General features: G+C 40.2%; 2 protein-coding genes across 3 annotated transcripts in view; one reads left to right on the top strand and one right to left on the bottom strand.

The window, feature by feature from the left end:
* Positions 1–3,981, top strand: part of PAQR3 (progestin and adipoQ receptor family member 3) — a 33,059-nt gene extending 29,078 nt beyond the window's left edge. The window contains exon 7 of the mRNA XM_032334696.1: positions 3,965–3,981. The gene's annotated coding sequence lies outside the window, so the exon portion shown is untranslated. The remainder of the gene's footprint in view (positions 1–3,964) is intronic.
* Positions 1–19,893, bottom strand: part of BMP2K (BMP2 inducible kinase) — a 122,042-nt gene that overhangs the window by 2,731 nt on the left and 99,418 nt on the right. The window contains exons 14-15 of one of the 2 annotated variants that reach the window (XM_032334693.1): positions 19,427–19,584; positions 12,872–12,982 (exon numbers count right to left, since the gene is read on the bottom strand). In XM_032334693.1, the coding sequence (XP_032190584.1) occupies positions 12,872–12,982; positions 19,427–19,584 (269 nt within the window). The remainder of the gene's footprint in view (positions 1–12,871; positions 12,983–19,426; positions 19,585–19,893) is intronic. The other variant, XM_032334692.1, reaches the window with a different exon arrangement.

Raw genomic sequence — 19,893 nt, 5'->3', positions numbered from 1 at the left:
CTTCCTCACCAAAGAGTGTTTTTAAACTCTTGAATCTATTCCCTCCAGTATGGCATCCCTCAAACTGCTCCTCTATCCTGCCACCAGAATGACTTTTCTGAAACACTAATTATGTGGCTCCAGCCTAAACCCATTCAGTGGCTCTCTAAAGCCGTAACCCTTAGCCCAGCACAGGGCGCCCTTCTATAGATCCTGTGCTCCCACATCTTTAGCCTCAGACCCTGATGTCTTCCACGGGTCTATAGCTCTACCTGAGTTCTCCTGCTACCCAACCTCTACGTTTGCTCTCCGAGACTGAGGAACCCAACAGGTCTGGGTTTCAAGCGGCCCACTGCTGCTGTCTGAACATCTTCCTACGATGTCCTACTGCCCCTTGCAGGAACGTCCTTCTGGCACTCCCACTCCCAGATGACTGGCCTCGGGGACCCGGCTGTGTTTCAAGACCCAGCGGATGCCAGGGCCCTGCAAAGACACCCTTAGAAAAACGCCCATATTGGGGGCTCGTGATGAACTCAGAACCAGCCTCAGTGGCACTGTATTAGGATTCCTGTCTGCTTGTCTGTTTTCCCTCCTTGATTATGGGCTCCTAGACACGGTCCTATCTGTCATCCACCTCGCTTAGCATGAACCGGCACTTGTCGAATGAACAGTAGTGACTGCTCTGCGCTCAGAGCCACGGGCGCACCCAATACACTCGGAACACAAGAAAGAAAGACACATTCAAAAATGAACTCTTTACATTTGCAGATTTTTTTCAGCTCAGGATTCAGTCACTGCATTTTTTTAGGTTTAATTTAAAAAAAAAATGTTGGTTACACGGAGAATGTTGGTTACCCCAGTCTGCCTTCCGGGGTATACCGTCGAGGGTGGGAGCCAGCGCAAGCACAGAGACACGAGTCCAAGCTCGCTCCGCAGTAACCGGGCAGTGGCGGGGGGGGGGGGGGGGGGGGGGGGGGGGCAGGGGTCCACAGACGCCTACTCTGGAAAGTCAGCAAAGGCTTCCCTGAGAGAGGACGGTTGACACTGAGCAGTAACAAGGAGCCAGCCATGCAAAGGACAGGCAGCAAGCTGCTCCGAGGAGGAGCCAGGGCGAGCGTGACGGCGACTGCAAGAAAGCAGTGGGCTCGTTCGAGGACAACAGGCAGCGCGCAGCCACGGTGGAAGGGACAGGCCACGGAAGATGCCACGAAAGATGCCACGGAAGACGGGGCAGGAAGCGGAGGGGAAACCCCCGGCCTGTGAGGGTGCCTTTCCGGCACGAGTCGTCGTCTGGAATTTGTCCTAAATTCAGTAGGGAACGGAAAGCGGTAAAATGGGTGTCCTGCTCAGACCGCTCATCCCGGAGCGCTGTACGGGAAGCGAGGCCGGAGAGAAGCGAGAAGCTCGGCGAAGAGGAAGCGGTAGAAATTCAAGCCCGGGATGCTGGTGGCCTGCACGGTGGCGGCAGCCAAGGTGGCGGCAGCCAAGCCGACGCCAAGGACGAGAGCCTCAGGGAGGGAACCTGGGGAGGACGTAGCGCCGCCGCGCACGAGAGAACGGATAAGAGGGAAGCGGAGATCAGCAAGGACTTGGCTTTGGACCCCGGGCTTGAGCTGCCCTGAGGCATTTAGGTGCAAACAGGTGCAGGAGACCGGAGATGTGGGCGACCCCCCGGGCGAGGGCACGCAGAGTTCCGAGTCTGGAGGACCTGACCGAGGAAGTGAGGGGCCGCAGCACTGCGCCGCCGGTGTCACCCAGCTGCGGGCAGCACACGAGCCCGCAGAGCCAACCGCAAAGTCGGAGAGCAGCACCGCAACCGGCGGGCACAGGGCCCGGGCAGCCGAGGGGCAGCGGGGAGCATGGAGCCGGGGAGGCAGAACCGAGAACGGACGGCGGCCACGGGCTCCGGTCAGCCCGTGCAGCTGGTTGGCAGCCGTGACGCGAGGACCAGGCTGAGGAGGGGGAAAGGAGACTGAACTACCGTCAGGTTCTACTTCAATGTCATCTTCATCCATTATTCATCTACCAGTTCCACGAAACGAGCCAGGAGCTAAATGCTGTCTCTTTACAAATTTATGACAGGCTTATCTGAAATCCTAACAGATTAAAACCCAATCAGATGCAGATTCTCGAGTTCGACTTCTCCTCCATACAGCTTACTTTTACTTACTAAAAACAAAGATTACCTTTAGATTAGCTATAGAATTTTTGTGAATTTTTATCCAAAAGAAAAAAAAAGTGTAACGGCAAAGACTAAGAATCATCCCTCACTGTGGGCATTTCCTCTATGATAGAGTTTAACTTACTACTTCAAGCTCCTTACCCACCCAGAGCTCCACCGTGTGTACCCATCACGCCTGCTCATGGACACCTCCGGGAACATTCCAGAATGTTTTCCAACCTGTATCCACAGAACATGTTTCTTCTTACAAAAACCAAACAGCTCTATAGTCTCAGGTACCTGAGTTTATAAAATGCTGCCTTTAATATGCCTCTACCTGGAAAATGCTCACTAAAGGTGCTGCCAAGTCCTATACAAAAAAATCTGCTTCATCTTGTGAAACCCAGGACTTCCCAAATTTGCTTCACTATAAACACTTTTATGTACAAGTAGCACCTATTAACTTTATAAACGATTTTGCAAAATACACTCTGAAAAAATACTACAACTTTTTTCTTTTTTGAAGATTGTATTTATTTGAGAGAGGAAGAGCACAGAGGGAGAATGAAAAGCGCAGACTTCCTGCTCAGCAGAGAGCCCAAGGGTGGGGGGTCTCCATCCAGGACCCTGAGATCATGACTTGAGCCAGAGGCAGAGGCCCAACCGACTGAACCACCGAGGCAGCCCTGTTTCTACAATTTCTTAGGGAAATTCCGTTTCTAGGGCATAGAGATCTTCTAGAAAATTTAACATAGGACACAGTCCTTCAGTTGACTTTCTCTTTGTTATTCTAGTTGAATCTTGTTTTTTTTTTAAAGGATTTTTTCTTTATTTATCAGACAGAGATCACAAGTAGGCAGAGAGGCAGGCAGAGAGAGAGGAGGAAGCAGGCTCCCTGCAGCGCAGAGAGCCTGATGCGGGGCTCGATCCCAGGACCCTGGGATCATGACCTGAGCCGAAGGCAGAGGCTCAACCCACTGAGCCACTCAGGTGCCCTTCAGTCTTCTAAATTAACTGTTTCCTTTACCCAGCTGGCCACTAGTGCTCTTCCAAGACACATACGTCATTTCCTACTCATTCTATCCACACTGTCAGTTTCTTGAAGTTGTTTTAATATAGACATAGATTTCTTTATGTTAAGTGCTATAGTTTTGTTTTCGTTTGTTTTTGTTTTTGTTTTTTAAGAGAGCGAGCGAGCACTGGCGGAGTGGGAGAGGTGGGAAGGGGGTAAAGAGAAAGAATCTTAAGCAGCTGCACGCTCGGCCCTGCTTGGGGCTCGGTCTCACGCTCGACCACAGCGGGGCTCGGTCTCACGTCACGGATCACGACTGAGCTGAAATCGAGTCAGGTGCTTAACGCATTGAGCCACGCAGGCACCCCCAGTTCCATTTTTTAAATTTTCAGCGTGAATAAAAATTTGTGGGGTTTTTCAGTCTCCACTTTTAATGCATGTTCACAGGCATCAATATACTTATTAACTGACAGGAACATGATAAAGCTTTGTATGTGTAACATTGTAAGATTTATATTTACCTCTAGGTTGTTTCTAGTTTTTCAGCATTTTAACTAGAACCATGATCATATACTTTTTCCTTGAGGGGAAAAAGGAATAAGAAAACTCTCCTTTTTTAATATCAATTTCACTTTATGGATTTACTGTTATTCCCTCATTCTACATATTCATTATACATAATTAATACAGAGCTAATGAACTTTAATCCAGTAACAATCTCTGACAAGATCTTAGCTAATACTCTGTACCCTCAAGCATAATATGACGAAATATACAAATTATCATGATATGAAGGAATAATGTAATTCCAGGTTCTACTCATCAGATTGTTACAAAGAAAGGACTTAGAAGATGGCCCAACAATCACTCCAGAGTACACGACCAGCACCACCTCCAGAACAAGGCCGAACTCAATCACTTCATCCCCGAAATTCCGCCCTTCTAGGGTCTTGTCTGGACCCAGTGGTCAACAGTGAGTATAAGTGCAGGGGGAAGGGGGGTGCAATTCTTTCTTACTTTTTTAAAGATTTTATTAATTTGAGAGACAGTGAGCACACAAGCTGGTGGAAAGGCAGGAGAGGAAGAAGCAGACTCTCCACTGAGCAGGGAGCCCAACGTGGGGCTCGATCCCAGGACCCCAGGATCAGGACCTGAGCCGAAGGCAGACACTTCACCGACTGAGCCCCCAGGCACCCCAGAGATGAGTGCAGCTTGGTGCGGCTAATCCAAGAGGCGTTCAGGTCCACCTTAGAAACGGCCAGAAAATGAGTACCTGGGTCGGCCAGTCAGAAGAACATGTGACTTGATATCAGGATGGTGAGTTCAAGGCCGACACTGGGTGTAGAGATTACATAAAACATATATATATATATATTTTTAATGGCCAGGAAAAAGTAGGCACACAAATGTATATCCACATACAAGGGTGCATACTGGATCCTGGAAACTGTCTCTGATTTTTAAACAGCTGTAGTTGGGGGCACAGTAGAAGAAACTGAAAAGACTGCTTTCAGAAACCCAAGAACAGACGCACACAATGATCTATTCCATCTTTGCGGTTTCAGATTACAACCCTGGAAAAAGTATGGGCAACGGGGGAAATTTTCTGTTGGTTATAGAAAAATGGGTTTTCTTTCTTTTACTGTCTCCCCTTTATAAAACTAAGACAAGCAAGGACATTAATCCGAATTCCTTTCTTCTCCCACATTTTCACAAGAGAATCAGGAGCAGCTATGAACTTCAACTTTTCCGACAGCATACTAAATGCAACTTAAATGTTAAGCACCATTACAACAATGTAATTGTTGTAATTGTAATTACAACTGTAATTGTAATTGTAATTTACATTGTTACATTACAACAGTGTAAATGCATGCGGTCCTCCCTCTCCAGTACCTCCTGCTGAGGGAAAGTTAAATTCCAGGCTGTTTGTTACAGCAATCCTAGAGAAGGCTCTACTTTCTGCAGTAAAAGTGATCTACTGAAGCATCCTGTCTTCATTGTGAAACTATAGTAGAAATGAGAAAGAAATGGGAAATTTAAAAAATTTGAGGTTATTTCATATTTCTAAGGCTTTTAGTCCTATTCCATAGGCACGGAAGACTGTCAAATTAAGTACTACGGTTATAAAGTTGGTTATCCACTGTACAATGTATAGTACTTTAAAATGTGGCTTCACAGTTAAATGCCATCAACTCTTACATTCTATTTCTTTGCCTAAACATAGTCCTGTAATTGGGAAAAAAAAGAAAAGGAAAGAATTCAGATATTCCTACTGTTTGCTCCTGGGGCCAGACTGCTTCTTCTAGTTATTAGAGTAAATATTACACATGTGATTTACTATGAAATTTAAATCAGGATTATTTCACTATTTAATTTCCCCAAAGTACAGCCTAAATATGTTTCCTTATAATTCAATATATCTTAAATCCTAATAATCCCTATATTTACTGAGAACTGTATTATTAACATAAAAAATGGCTGTTTTTCAAGTGGGTGGAAGGGAAGCTATATTTAGAATAAGCACTAGAAAGATATATTTAAAGAATAAAAAAATGTCTAGAATGTGCCCAGAAAGATACCTCAGTTATCTTTCTCTATGAATCAGTTTTGATAAAACACTGTACATTCTCATATGCTGACTAACTTTTATTTTTGGCTCTGAGTAGGGCATTCTTCTTTCCTTAAACTAAATACATTAGAAGACCTGGATGGCTTCTGTTAGGATATTATTTCTGTTCTGTGCCTTGGAACCACAGACTACAAAATTTCAGCTTTTTGAGTAATGCTTATCTTTTGAGGTTGGTCTGATTTCTGCAAATAGCCAAAATCCAATCAGAACAAAATCCTGGAAATAAAAGGACTAAGACAATGTAGATTTGGATAAATTATTCAATAAAGGGTTATGAAAGTTTTTAATTGTCTTGTGCAGCATGTAAATGGTCCCTCAGGAAAATTCCAAGTAATGTGTTGGGGGGAGAAGTTACAACAGGGACACCTGGGTGGCTCAGTCAGTTAGGATGTGCCTTCGGCTCAGGTCATGATCTCAGGGTCCTGGGGCTGGGACGGAGCCCATGTCAGGCTCCCTGCTCAGCCGGAAGCCTGCTTCTCCCACTGCCTCTGCCCCCTCCCCTGGCTTGTGTGCTCTCTTTTTCTCAAATAAATAAAATCTTTAAAAAAAAAAGTTACAACAATGCGAAATCACTAAAATGTCAAGAGAACTAGTATACTTAAACACATAGATCCTGCTGATTAAAGGTATTTCACTGGCTTAATATGTCATATACAGAACGGCAAGGTAATAGTTCAGAACCAGCTAGAGCAATGGTTCAGTTTTTCAGTACTGCAAGTATAACGCATTTACTACTTACCTAAACGCCACACTGGCCCTCTGATAACTGTTTATGTAACAACACATAGCATCCTTCCCTTCCTTTATCTGCAGAAGATACTGAATAGAAGTGCCCTGTGCTGGCCTGGATTCGTGCACTGCCTCGCGGGTCACTTCCCTCCTCTGTAGAGTAGAGAGGGCATCAGTATTCGCCTCTGAAAGTTGTCCCAAGGATTAAAGCGAGAACATATGCGAGGGGCTTCCCACACTGCTGGCGGGGACTCAGGGAGGGGCTGAGCCAGTGCTGCGGGCGTAGTGCACCATCGTTTCAGGCTAATTTATGGAGTGCCCACCATATGCTTCAGTGACACTGAGAAACGCATCACACAGGACAGGCGCAAATACTGTTAAGCACACGAACGCGGCACCAAGGCCTCTCAGACACTGTCTCTTAACTCCCCACCATGAGGCTCCCACAACAACTCAGGGTGAAAATGCTTTGAAAGGACTGTTAATGATCTTTTCACCTTTCTTAGCTACATCTTCGAAAATGTCCCCCTTGCTCTACGTCCGATCACGGTCCTGCCCTCCTGCCACTTGGGAGATCCGCACTGTTAGTCTCCAGCTCTCTGCCTGGCTTTCCCTTTTCCCTCCGTTTCTGCCGGTGACCTTGATCCTCTTTCATAGCTGCAACTATATTTGAAAGCAAAAAAAAGAAGGGGTTTTTAGAGATGTAGTCTTTTTATACATGAGGCACATGAAGCTAGAAGAAGTTGACTAACATCCAAGCTTAAGGCCACACACCCCAACGTCGGAGTGACTTCAGCTGACACTAGTGTAAAACTCTCACCTGTAAATCCTACAATTAAACTACCAGTAGAATATCATCACCAGCAAATACTCCACACAGCTCATTGTCAACCCAACAAAATGCCGCCACAAACCTATTCTGAACTTCTTTCGATTTCCTTTACAAAGCTGTGTCTGGGGGGAAAAAAAAAAAAATGCCCCATATTGTTTCCACTTCAGCAAACAGTGTTTTGCTGAACTGTACAATACCTATCTTGGGCTGAGTGTTTTATAGTCTGTAGGCCTGAGGTCTAGAACTACTATAAGGCTTCACCACCAAATGAACCAATACTCAACTTTACAAAATCCACAGAAGATAAACACCCAAAAAAGCGTCCATTTCCTCATCTATAAAATAAAGGCAATAACGAACTTACCTGATAGAGCTGAACATTAAATAATATTCACTTTACTTAGTAAAATCTCATTAAATACTAGGGTATGTGTGTGTGTACAAAGAGAGATTATATTCGGTTACTAAAGTAATGAACTTACTTCTCAAGGTCCTGTATGGCACACAAAGGTGAAGAGAGCATTTCCCAGCTTCGGGAAGCTGACCGTCCACTTTAGCAGCAGGGAAACGCGCCTGCTCCCCCCGATCCCCGCCATCCGGGAAGTGACTAACCCGGTAGAAACAACTGGGAGGGTCTGAGGAACAAGCCTAACTCACCAAATGAACTTCCGGACATGAATCTGCCAAATAATATCAGAACATAATTCCATCCATTTCGTGCCTGAGTTTTCATAAAAGGAAATTTCTAGATGTTAAAATTTCAAAAATACCGTAGTCTTGCCCAGCCCCAGAGAGGATTCCAAACTCAAAAGTTAAATTTCTAAGGTCAGTTTTCATATTTATTACATTATTCTTTCATACTCTTTGGGGAGAAGCGTGAAATCCTAGTTAATGCCACATTATTTTAAATGAATATTGCAAACAATGTATTCTTCAGCCACATAAATTAACCTTCATAAACTATAGCAGAAAATTCAAAATATTTAGAAAATGTCAAAAAGTGGGGGGGCCTTGTTTGCATCTTACTCTTCTCATCAGGCTCCCATCTTTTAGACGATAGCTCTTTCAGTTATAAAACAGGTGGTACATTTTTAATCATATAAGAAGCTTCCAGCTTCAAGGAAATTTTATTTTGATGTTCTTTTCTTTGCTATCAGATTATAGAGGATGAATGGCTGGAAAGTGCTCTTGTAATTACATGCCTTCTGTTGTCTCATCATTTAGGGAACAAGGGAGGGGCTGTGGGAGTTGAAAGCCCACTCTGAACCGACAGCATCCCGCCTGCCGTCACTCCCCAGCAACGCGCCATGCCGGGACTGAGCATCAGTGCATTAGGAGACTTTATCCAAATCTGTACTGTTTCTCCGAAGACAGGCCAAGTGACAAGGCCTGAGTATAAAAAAAGAATCATGCTACTTGTGAACAGTATTTTCCAGCCAATTTAAAAATGCTACAAAACTGACATTTTTATTATGCAGATTTTTATTTAAAACAGGCTACTCAACATCTTTGTTTTGCTACTATTTACAGAAGAGAGTTTAGAAGCAGACAGAGCTGGATTCCTACTTAGAAACTTAAACTATCTGACCTTAACCAAGTCACTGGCACTCTCTGAGCCTCAGTTTTGACTGTATGTATAAAACAGAACTTAATAAATGGTAACCATTATCACTGACACCCTGGAAGAGGAAAATTCTTGATCTTCAAGAATTACTAGAATCTAAAAATATAAGCAATACATTCATCATCACTTATAAAACGACATAGCATTTGAACGGACGATCCTGCAACAGTCTACGTCCCAACAAGTATTCGCTATACACAATGTGACCTTTCCTAACCTTAAACTCAAATTTAGCCTCCTGTTCGGTAACGAGAACCATGAAGTGGATCTGGGATTTGGAAGAGTAACTACCAAACCTAATTAAAAATGAAATGCAATATATGAAATCTAAAACTTCCGTAACTTAATACAGCCTGTCAACAAAATTCTTCAAATATTCTATGTGTCAGAAGTTGTGTTTATTAAAATCAAGCAGTTCACACTTCAATTCCCGTGTTGGTATACAAACTAACTGTAAAATGATGCCTGCGGGAGAAGGGCGAGTGTGTGGGTTTGATGGGGGAATGAATCCCATGCTTGTAATAAAGTTTTATGTGTGTACTGGTAGTTAATGCTTTAATAAGGATAGAATTAGCACTATCCAAATAGTTCTTGGTAGTGAAAACCTTCAAAATCAGACTGTACGTGTTATTTCAAGGTACCAGTAGTTAAGAGGATTCTAGCTTATTATTACTGGAATTTTGTAGTACTACTAGCTAGACAGCAGTTACAACTTATTTAACAAAAAAATTTTTTTAATTTAGTAACGAGTAAACATATTATGTATTAACACTACCAACAACAGTCACGCTAGCAACACCACCGAGAATGTTGTGCTTTGTGTAACACTCCTCTTTGATTCTTTCAATGATCTCATCAAGTAGCTAATATCATCTCCAGTCTAAGATAAAGAAACCCTCCAAGAAACTGAGGCAACATCTTCTATCACACAGCTAATCTGTGACACAACCAAGATTTACACCCAGGACTTCAGAATTCCAAAGCTGTTTTGGAATTACAGTATTATAATTACGATATACCACTCTACTAACAGTTTAGTAACCTGACATAAAAGGTAAATATGATTCCATGATGATTAAAATATCATCTTAGGGAATACGATATTACCCTTACATACAGCACCAAACATATTCTTGATATAATTATTTGATTTCTGCATAAATGGATATGTACAAAATTTAATTTGGCCCATAAAGAAATGTTTAAAAACAAGAACAGGAAAAGCTAGGTTTGAACAATTTAAGACACGATCTATCAAAATGTTATCTCCACCTAAGTTTCCGAAAAGCCTGAAAACGCGGTAGCATAATCTAACGCACCAAACAAATCAGAAAGAAGCGTCTGTGTGAACAGATCAAGGTGGTCAGCCGACTGTACCAGCTCTGGAGTACACGCAGCTCTTACAGAAATGGGGGGGAAAGGTATTCTGGAAGAGGCTATGGGACCCAGGGTAGGGACATAGAGAATATTCCCACTAATTGAAGCCTTTTTTTTTTTTTTTTAAGCTGCAATGCAATGAAGCAATACCTCAAAAATTCACAGGGAAAATTACATCCAGCGTAGAATTATTTACGCAAATTATCAATCAAGTGTCCGTTAGAAAAAAAGATATTTTTAGGCAGAAAAGCTTAAAACTTTTCCTCCCATGCACAGTTTCTCAAGAAACTAGTAGAGGGTTGCTTGGCTAACAAACCAAGGGAAGAAAGGAGATCCCTGCCAGCCGGGGTGGGAGGAGGTGTAGAGTAAGAGTAAGAGAGCAGAGTAAGGATGATGTATTAAATATCAGAAGTGAAAAATCATCTCTACGGAATCTGAACAGGGATGGGGGCATGGAGGCAGCAGGCAGATAAGTGAATTTTTTCATTATAAACTTGTTAAATCTAACTTTTTAAAGTACATAAGTATTTTGATTAATAAAATTAAGTTTAAAAACTAATTTTGTAAACTTATGATAAACTGAAGAAAAAGCAAAAATTAATCCATCATAACTTCAAAGTTAAGATTAAAAGTTCTCACAGAAATTTTGTCTTTCAAAATAAAAAGAGCACAATTCCTAACAAAACCAGTGTAAGGAACACTAGATTTAGGACAATGGAACTTCCTCTTAAACGTACTTTCCCAATGGAGTTAAAACTTGCTGAATTCTTATAGCATTCTGCTTCATGACTAAATTTACTTTATTCTCAAGTAGGATTCTCCATCTGGTTGGCATAAAATACAGTTATATTCAGTAACTGTCAACCCTCAGATTGAAGTAAGATGGTTTATCACATACACCTATCATTTTGCATTCTGTGTACACACACACACACACACACACGCACACACGCGCACACACTCTCTCTCTCTCTCAGTCCTACGCATCTCCAGACGCTCCCAATGTTAGGTGGAGTGTATTTTCACTGAGCAGAATTCATTTTTCTTTTTCCAGTTTCTTCCTAAATCTTACAGAAAAGACAATATTTGTTCCAGTAGATTCGATTATTTTATTATGAGAAAAACAAATGACCCCAAATAGTTTATTGTAACTTAAAAATTATACATAGTGTATTGAAGCTTGATAATGAATAGTTCACTCAGTGCAAATCTGTTATTTTTAGTTTCAACTTAATTACATACTTTAGATCTGGTGAATACAAATTAACAGTGCTGATTAGCCAAGTGACTACCCTTCCTTCTCTTTCTAGATGAACATCTCACCTGTGACCATTCCATCCTTTATTCCATTCTGTAAGCTCAATTCTTCATAACCAAACCATTCCAATGCTCATGGTTACACGAAATCTAAGAAGGTTCTTTTGGAGGGGTACTTTTAGGGTAAATATCATTTCTTTGGGTGCCCAGGTGGCTCAGAGGGTTAAGCCTCTGCCTTCAGCTCAGGTCATAGTCTCAAGGTCCTGGAATCAAGTCCCACATCGGGCCCTCTGCTCAGCGGGGAGCCTGCTTCCCCTTCTCTCTCTCTGCCTGCCTCTCTGCCTACTTGTGATCTCTGCCTGTCAAATAAATAAATAAAATCTTAAAAAAAAAAAAAAACAACACCTATATCTTATTAAACTTCTATTTATAGGTTTTTCTTTTGTTTATAAGGTGTGTCATTTTTTGTTTTCTCAGTTGGGTGCATTTTTAAATGACAGCAATGATGTTATTACATATACATAATGTGCCTGAGTGAGAAATACTAGGAAAAGAATGCTAGAACCATCTGTCGACTCATTATTTCTTCTAATATATCTCCTTTTTCTAAGATCAAACTCCTTTTTTTCCATTAGGAACACACACACACACACACACACACACACACACATTTTCCACGAAGCAGGACCCTATTCCAGCCGAGTATCCTTGACGGTGCCAGCTGGGGGATTACTTAGAAAATATTACTATAGATATTTTTTAATGGTAATAACAATATTTAAATTCTAAATTGAAATCAAAGCAAAAAAAAAAAAAGAAATTGAAGTGAGGATATACGAAGAGCAACATGATACAAAATCACGAATACTTTTCAAATACAACTACAAAAGAGAACGTATAAACTAGGAAAATAGAGAATTTTTAAGCAAAAGCTGAGCATAAAAAGATCTTTAAATATAGAAAAAGAGATATTCATGCATGAATTTGTTTCACTGATACCCAACAACAGAGAGAAAAAGAGAGTGACAGCTCTACTGTGTATGTCAGCATTTTTCTATGTCGGCAAAAGACACACCTGCATCACCCAATGGAAAGGAGACTGTGAGGAAGACTGCGGCAGCGAAGGTAAAAATAAGTTTCGTCTTCTGCACCTAACACCTAATCCTGACTTTGGCCTTATATTAATAAGGGGTTTTTTGGTTGTTATCTTTATTATTGTTGCTTCCGCGTGTATTTTCAGTGATGACAATGTTGCATATGTGACTTGCCTGAGTGAGAAATGAAAGGAAGAGAACCAAAAGGATCTTCTGGAGGACGGCTATGTGCAGCGGAAAGTGGGTCTACATTCTTATCTGGGGGTGCTCTCTCCTCGAGCCTGTCTGCGAAAATAAGATGAAACAAAAAAATAAAATAAAATAAAAACGGTCTTCAAATTAAACAAAAAAAAAGTGGTAACAGTATAAATAAAATTAAACAAAGCAACAGCCTTTTTGAAAAACATCAGAGTCAGAGCTCACTTTTACTAGGAGGGGTAGCCCTGAGTTAACAGATACTTTTGCTACTACACAGGCAAGCTTCACATCATCTCAGCGCCAGATTTCACAAATACCATGAGCCCAATAAGTAACTTAGTCTAAATCCCCAGTTTTCTTCAACGTGTAACACACTGGACCTGAACTTAAACGCAGCTTACTAAACAGAGGCATTATTTGGCAGATTTTCTCCCAAAAATACTCAGGGAAAAAAGATTGCAAATGGTCATTTGTTCATAAAATGGGCAAATCTTATTTCTCAACAGCAATAAAAAGTAATTAACTATTACACTGATGTTCATTTCGCATATTAAATCATTCACATACACATACACACAGAGACTATGAAAAGCCTAATGACAGAGTCTATACTTCATCCCGCGGATATCTGAGACCCAGCGTGTGCCAGGCACTGTTCTAAGCAATGGGCCGGCGATGTCGAACACAACAGAGAGTCCTGCCTTCTTGGAGTTTATATGCTGGCGTGGAGAAACCAAGAGAAAGCAGTGAGCACAAGGAGACGTATATACAGAATGTTACAAATCAAGCTACAGAGAAAACTGCAGTCCGGGGGAAAGGGGGTAAGGGGTGGGCACAAGTCACAGTAATAAACAGAGATTCTGACCGGGACCAGGTGAGAAAAGACGTTAAGGAAGCAGCAAAGGGACATCTGGGGGAGAGCCCAGCGGACAAGGGAAGAACTCCAGCAGAAGCCGTCCTGCCGCACCTGACACAGCAGCCGCAGTACGGATTAGCTTTCCTTGCTCTGACGCCGCCTATCACAGGCACTCGATCGGCGGGGACTCCCCGATCTCCGTGCGCTGCCTCCCTAGCGTCTGATTCTTAGCAGTGCAACATACACTATTAGCAACACATTCTGCTGTTTTCAGGAATTTTAAGTACTCCCAGGACTATACCCTTCGTGTTTAAGAAACTCTATGGGCCAATGACGCTGGTTTCGTTTGAGTTTTAAGACAGTGCAGGGAAGGCAGAGAAAATCCAAATATAATTAGATTTTCCTAAAAATGACTTGTAACTTCGGAATGAAGCAAAAAGCCCCAAGTGAAAGCAGCAATCCCTTAGGACAGTGCTTCCAAACTGAAGGTGCGTTCCAGTGAACTGTGCATTTGTTAAAATGCAGACGCTGACTGGACAGTTCTGGAAGGTTCTGAGCTTCACTTCATACGCTCCCAGGTGATGTGATACTGCTGGGTCAGGGACACACTCTTGAGAAGGCGAGGCTTTGGTGTCTATAATATCCCCAAGACGCTGCGATGGACAATTCTTTAAACACCTTTATGACAACGGACATACTTATCAGCTTTTATGGCTAAAACTAATATCCACATGAAATGTGATATCTACATGAAACTTTGGATTATCTGAAGTTTTACTTAAAGTTTCATCGATAATATAATAAATGATAAATATTTTGAGAAGGCAACATATCTGACGACTGATCTATGTACAAACAGAAGCTCCAAGACTTCAGAGCTGCTTTTCAAATCCAACAGAGTAATGGGTAACAATGAAAATTCCGGGGCGGACGGAGGGCGAGGACAACGGGAAGACGAAGTAAGGACAGGACAAACGGAAGAGACTATCTCAGAGTGACAGCCCCAGCACACCAGTGTCCAAGATCCCTCGCTCCTGAAGATCAAGACCGTGTGTGTGGGTACTCAGGTCTAAATTGGGACCAAACTTGCTTCCTAAACCGTCTGCGGTATAATTGCTAGGATTCCTGTATAAAACTCAGTTACCTGGGCACTACGCCACAAACCTAATGCATCAGATTTATCGGAGCAGGACTTTGGAAGTCTACACTTTAACATACTCCCCAGATTTAGAAAAAAACAGCACTGTACCAACGGTTCCCAGCATATAAAAATGCAGTTACCACTAAGGTTCTTTGAATCCTCATGCATTGGTAGATTATCTCTATCAAGTTATGGTTTCAATTCACATGAATGTAGAATAGCACTGTGTAGTTAGAATAAGAATACAAACATTACCATGTGGGGATAAACTAACATTTTTTATATAGTGAGTCCCATAATTTTAAAATATGGAGACACCGTTCTATGCAAAGTTCATTCCCCCAATTATTTCAAAATGGGAATCAGAATAAACTCGCTATAAAATGAATCACATTCTCACTGTTTCACAAAACAGAGGATCAATTTATCCAAGGAGTCTTTTGTTAAATCATCTAGATTTCTAGAGTTCACAGGATAATCTGGGTCCCAGGGCACAAAATACAAAATAAATACATATATCAATTTTTTAAATTATTAATTACCTATAATTAAAAACTAATGAAATGGTGTAAGAGCTACTTTTCAAATACACAGTCACTCTTAAAATGAATTTAAGTTCCATTTTCAAATCACTGCTTTACATTAGAGCAAAACCAGAGCCTGATTTGTCCAATATTAAGAGACTTACCTCCCGCCTTCCCAAAAGAACTGTGTTGATGAATAAAGACAATATCTTTTCAGGATTTTTAATTGATACAGATGGCAAAATATAAATGATTTAAAAGTCCTAGAGTCCAATTATATTCCACAATATCATCAGAAAATTAAAATATTCTAATAAGTTAATTCCGTAGCTTATTTGGGTAATGGCTTGAGTAGCCAAAAAGGCTAATGAATAAATTTTATAAGTATAGTCTTCATCTGATACTTTTGAAACTATTCTATTTGAAAAGTTCTGTTATTCTGCACTAAAGGAACAGCAATACACCTGAATTAGCTTAAAATGGTGAGAGTTAATGCTTTACAACAAACTAATATAGATATTTACATCTATTGCTTTCTGTGGCTTCATAGAAAAAACAACACATTCAGTAGAATTTGCAAAGCAGCCACAGTCTTTAGGTTCTTCTATTCTTCCTTTCAGTTATTGTGATGCAGTTTGAAAAAGAAACAATCATCATTAAAAAAAATAATATTCCATTAAGTATTACTTTTAATTAGCATGCAGAGCTACACAACTATTTGAACAAAGGCAAGTTAAAAAGTTTCCCAAAGCAAACACCTGTAATCTAGTGTTTAATGTATTAAATTTTACCACAGTTAGATATCTAAAGTTTACATACTAATCTGGAAGTTTTGATATGAAAGACAAAGAAAAATACAAGTTTTTAAACTTTAAAAATGTCATTGAGATCAACTTATATTGATTTAATATTTTGACTTTAAGTAGAACAGATGAAAAATTCTGAACCATAAATAATATTCAGTTACACTGAAAGCAAAAGCAAGAATCTGGTTTATTTTATATGTTAAACCCCTTTGCTAACTGGTGTCTGAATGGAATCAACAACTGTTTTCTTAAAGATCACTGAAAAACCATTTTTTGTTAACAATTACTAATATTTTGGAATTCTGGTATGTCAAGATATATTATGATTTTTAAGTCACCTTTTGGATAATACAAATATGTAAAATATTTCCTAGACACAATTATCCTTTTTCATTTTAATAAATAATATTTCCCATCTTAAAAATAAAAACTCAAATGGCAATGTACCCTTCTGAACAATCATTACATGGGCGACGCCTGTATTTTTAAGGACCATACATACAGGTATTGTTTCTCACTGGAGAGCATTTCAGAAACCTAATGTAAATTATTTCAGAAAAGACTCTGGAAAATTGTTGACAAAATCTGTGCTGAGATAAAAGGTAAATTTGCTATTCCAAATGCATCAATAATTTTCTTATTTAAAAAAAGTTTTTAAGGACAAAAGAACAACCAGTAATGACCAAAGTTCATTTCCATTACACCGTCAGTCTTCCGCCGAGACTCTTAAGGTTCCGAAAGACCTTTGTTCATGCCGCAGGTAATTTAGCCCCTATCAAGTGGATTGAATATCAGATGCCTTACTGCTTGTGAACGGAAGAACTGTTAAAGATGACTGAACATAGGACAGTTAAGTTACACTTTGGGAAGAAACCTTTCTAAACTACACTCTATATATTAATGATTTCTTTATAAACTTTCGTAAAGACATTTCACCTTTTGTGAGCACCATTATTACGACTATCAGTTATGAAGGAGAAGGCAGATAACTTCCATCGTCTTTCTTGCTGTCACATGTCACTTCTGCTGTTGATGTCATCCACCCACAAAGCCCCTTCTAATCTGGTTTTCTAATTGCCAGCTGAGAAACCTGATAGTTTAGATACAATTTTTAAATGCCGGTTAAAGGGCAATGACCTTGAGTTGGAGCCTAAAGATTTACACAGAAGACGAGGAACACGGAAGTGACATTTATGGAGTACCCACATTCCTTCAAGACATTATTTCCTTTAATTTTCCTGATCATCTTATGAGATAGGCATCACTCTACCCAGCTCGTAAGTGAGGAAGTGAGACAGCAGTTAAGAGACTTACTGAGATTACAACCTAGGTAAATGGCATTGCCAAGGTTGAGAATTCTGGTGCTAGATGTCAATTTAAGCACATCAGCCTTGTGACAGGGAAATGATTTCAATAGCTCGTCTAGACACTTGCCCAAATAGCTGAGTTGCTCCAAGTCTGACCTTCAGAGAAGTTCCTCTCCTGAACTTTCATCTGGAAATTAATATCTTTCCATAATTAGCATGCAATGAAATCTAAATTCTTTGGCACACACATGTGTGAGAGATACACACAAAAATGACACATGTTATCTGACCTTGAAGTCTGAAAGCAAATAGCTGGTTAAGAGTTTCACAGGCTAAACCCAATTTTTATGAAGTTATGTATACATGAATATTTTATATGCCATTCTTCCCTATGTGAATTAAATAAAACTTGCTTACCGTTACAAATTCTATGGAGCTTAGAATGACATATTTTTATTTATAAGGTACAAAATAAAATGAATATTTTACCCATTCCATAACTGATGGGAAGAAGAAAAAAGAGAGAAAAGAAAAAGGACGAGTTTTACCCAAATAGCAGAAAACTGCTTTAGCAAACCCTCAGTTACTATCCTGGAACACATTAAAATGAATACTTTAATTTTACCTTTTGCTTTCAAAATAACCCTATAAATTATATTGATTTGGTTATAACCCATATATCACCCTGCCATCCCCCCAAAAGAAAGAGATACTTTATTTCCTTTTTTAGAACTTAGCTTTTCGGGCTACTCAACATAAGGTATACTAAAAATGCCTACAAAAAAGTCGTGGTTTAAAAAAAACTTTCTTTAATAAAAATATGTAAGTTTGGTTTTACCAAAGTTGACAAACCTTTATTAAAGGTTCAAAACTCATGTTTATATATGCATTAATCATCAACTTAATTTTTCATAGTCATATAACCAATATGCAAAATATAAATTTAAATCTCAAACTACTATTCTTACATGAATTAGGGCATTTATAAATTTTACATAAAATATATATCATTTGGGAACAAAGCAACTCATCTAATAATTGTTCTCATAAAGCCAGCTGCCTACAAGAGAAGAGAAGCTCAGAACTATGATGACAGCCCGTTAGGACCTCCTTCTCACATGCAACACAGGAAAACACACTTGGAGACGCGAGCACATGCACGCCCGCATGCGCACACGCGTACAAGCCTCTGAAACCTGAAAATTATCTAGACTCCAGAAGTGAGTTTTTGCAACCTCCTCAAAACATTCCACACTTCCCTTTTCCGAGAAAGAGCTTTTCTAAAATGCGTGCGGTAAGGCTCGACATATATAGTAGGTAGTTTAAGAAAAGGCAAAGATTGCAAGTAAAAACATTGAGATATCTGACTCAAAGTGGAAAATAATTTATTTAACTTTTGCCATATCAGGACAACAAAGCAGCCCTTTTATGTCAGCACTCATTAAAAGGGCATTACAGAACATTAACATAATGTAGTAGCCCATGTTTTCTTTCAGGCACTTTCAAAGGGCATCTCAGACCCACAGTGTCTTCTACTGCGTGTGCAAGAAAAGAGAGCTGCAAAATGATTAGTAAGCAAGATTCGGATATCTCCCTTTTCATTTAAGTATCAATTTTCCATGTTTTAGAGATATTCTGAATTTAACATTCAAAGATATGCAGTATTTAAGTGCTAGGAATCAGCATGTTACTAGCAATCCTGGGTTTAATCAAGCAATTGATTTCAAAAGAACGCAACATAGTTCGACAGTATACGTAAAAGACGGCCTGATTTTTGCCCTCAAATGCGCAAAAAGAATTTTCTATTTACCACCTCAAAACAGTCTTTGGCCTTGCTGAATAATTATAGAGCTGTGATTTTACTGTGAAGCAAAATAAGCCTTCAAGTGTCCCTTACTTGATCTCAGAAGGTCAAATTCTCTGTCCAACAGTTCCTCTTCCGTTAACTTGGAGAAATTATCGTCTCCGAAAGGGTTCCACCCCGACATGTCAGGTGGGTTACTGACGTTCCTCTGACTTGGAAGATGAGCAACTGCCTCTTTATCAGCAACTGACCTGTAGTAATAATTAAGAAAGGAAAAGAAGAGAGAAAACATTAGAATTCAAAATTCTCAAGTGCCCTAGTTCATTCTTCCTAACCAACATGGAAAATCAGATGCTTTTATGATGACGAAGATGGCAGATCTGGGCACAGATGGGACAACCCCCCTGGGATTTGAACTGCTGTGATGTGTACCCTTGGGCAAGCTCCGTAAGTTCTCTGTCTCAGCTTCCTCATCTGTACAACAGGAGGCACTCGATCTCTCTCATAAGGTTAAGGAGATTACTTAATACATAAAAAGCCAAGAGAATGGTGTCTAGAAA

Source organism: Mustela erminea, chromosome 2 (assembly GCF_009829155.1).
Source record: "Mustela erminea isolate mMusErm1 chromosome 2, mMusErm1.Pri, whole genome shotgun sequence".
Classification (NCBI taxonomy): domain Eukaryota; kingdom Metazoa; phylum Chordata; class Mammalia; order Carnivora; family Mustelidae; genus Mustela; species Mustela erminea.
Note: the sequence above shows the minus strand (reverse complement) of the source record. Positions and strands in the feature narration are given on the sequence as shown.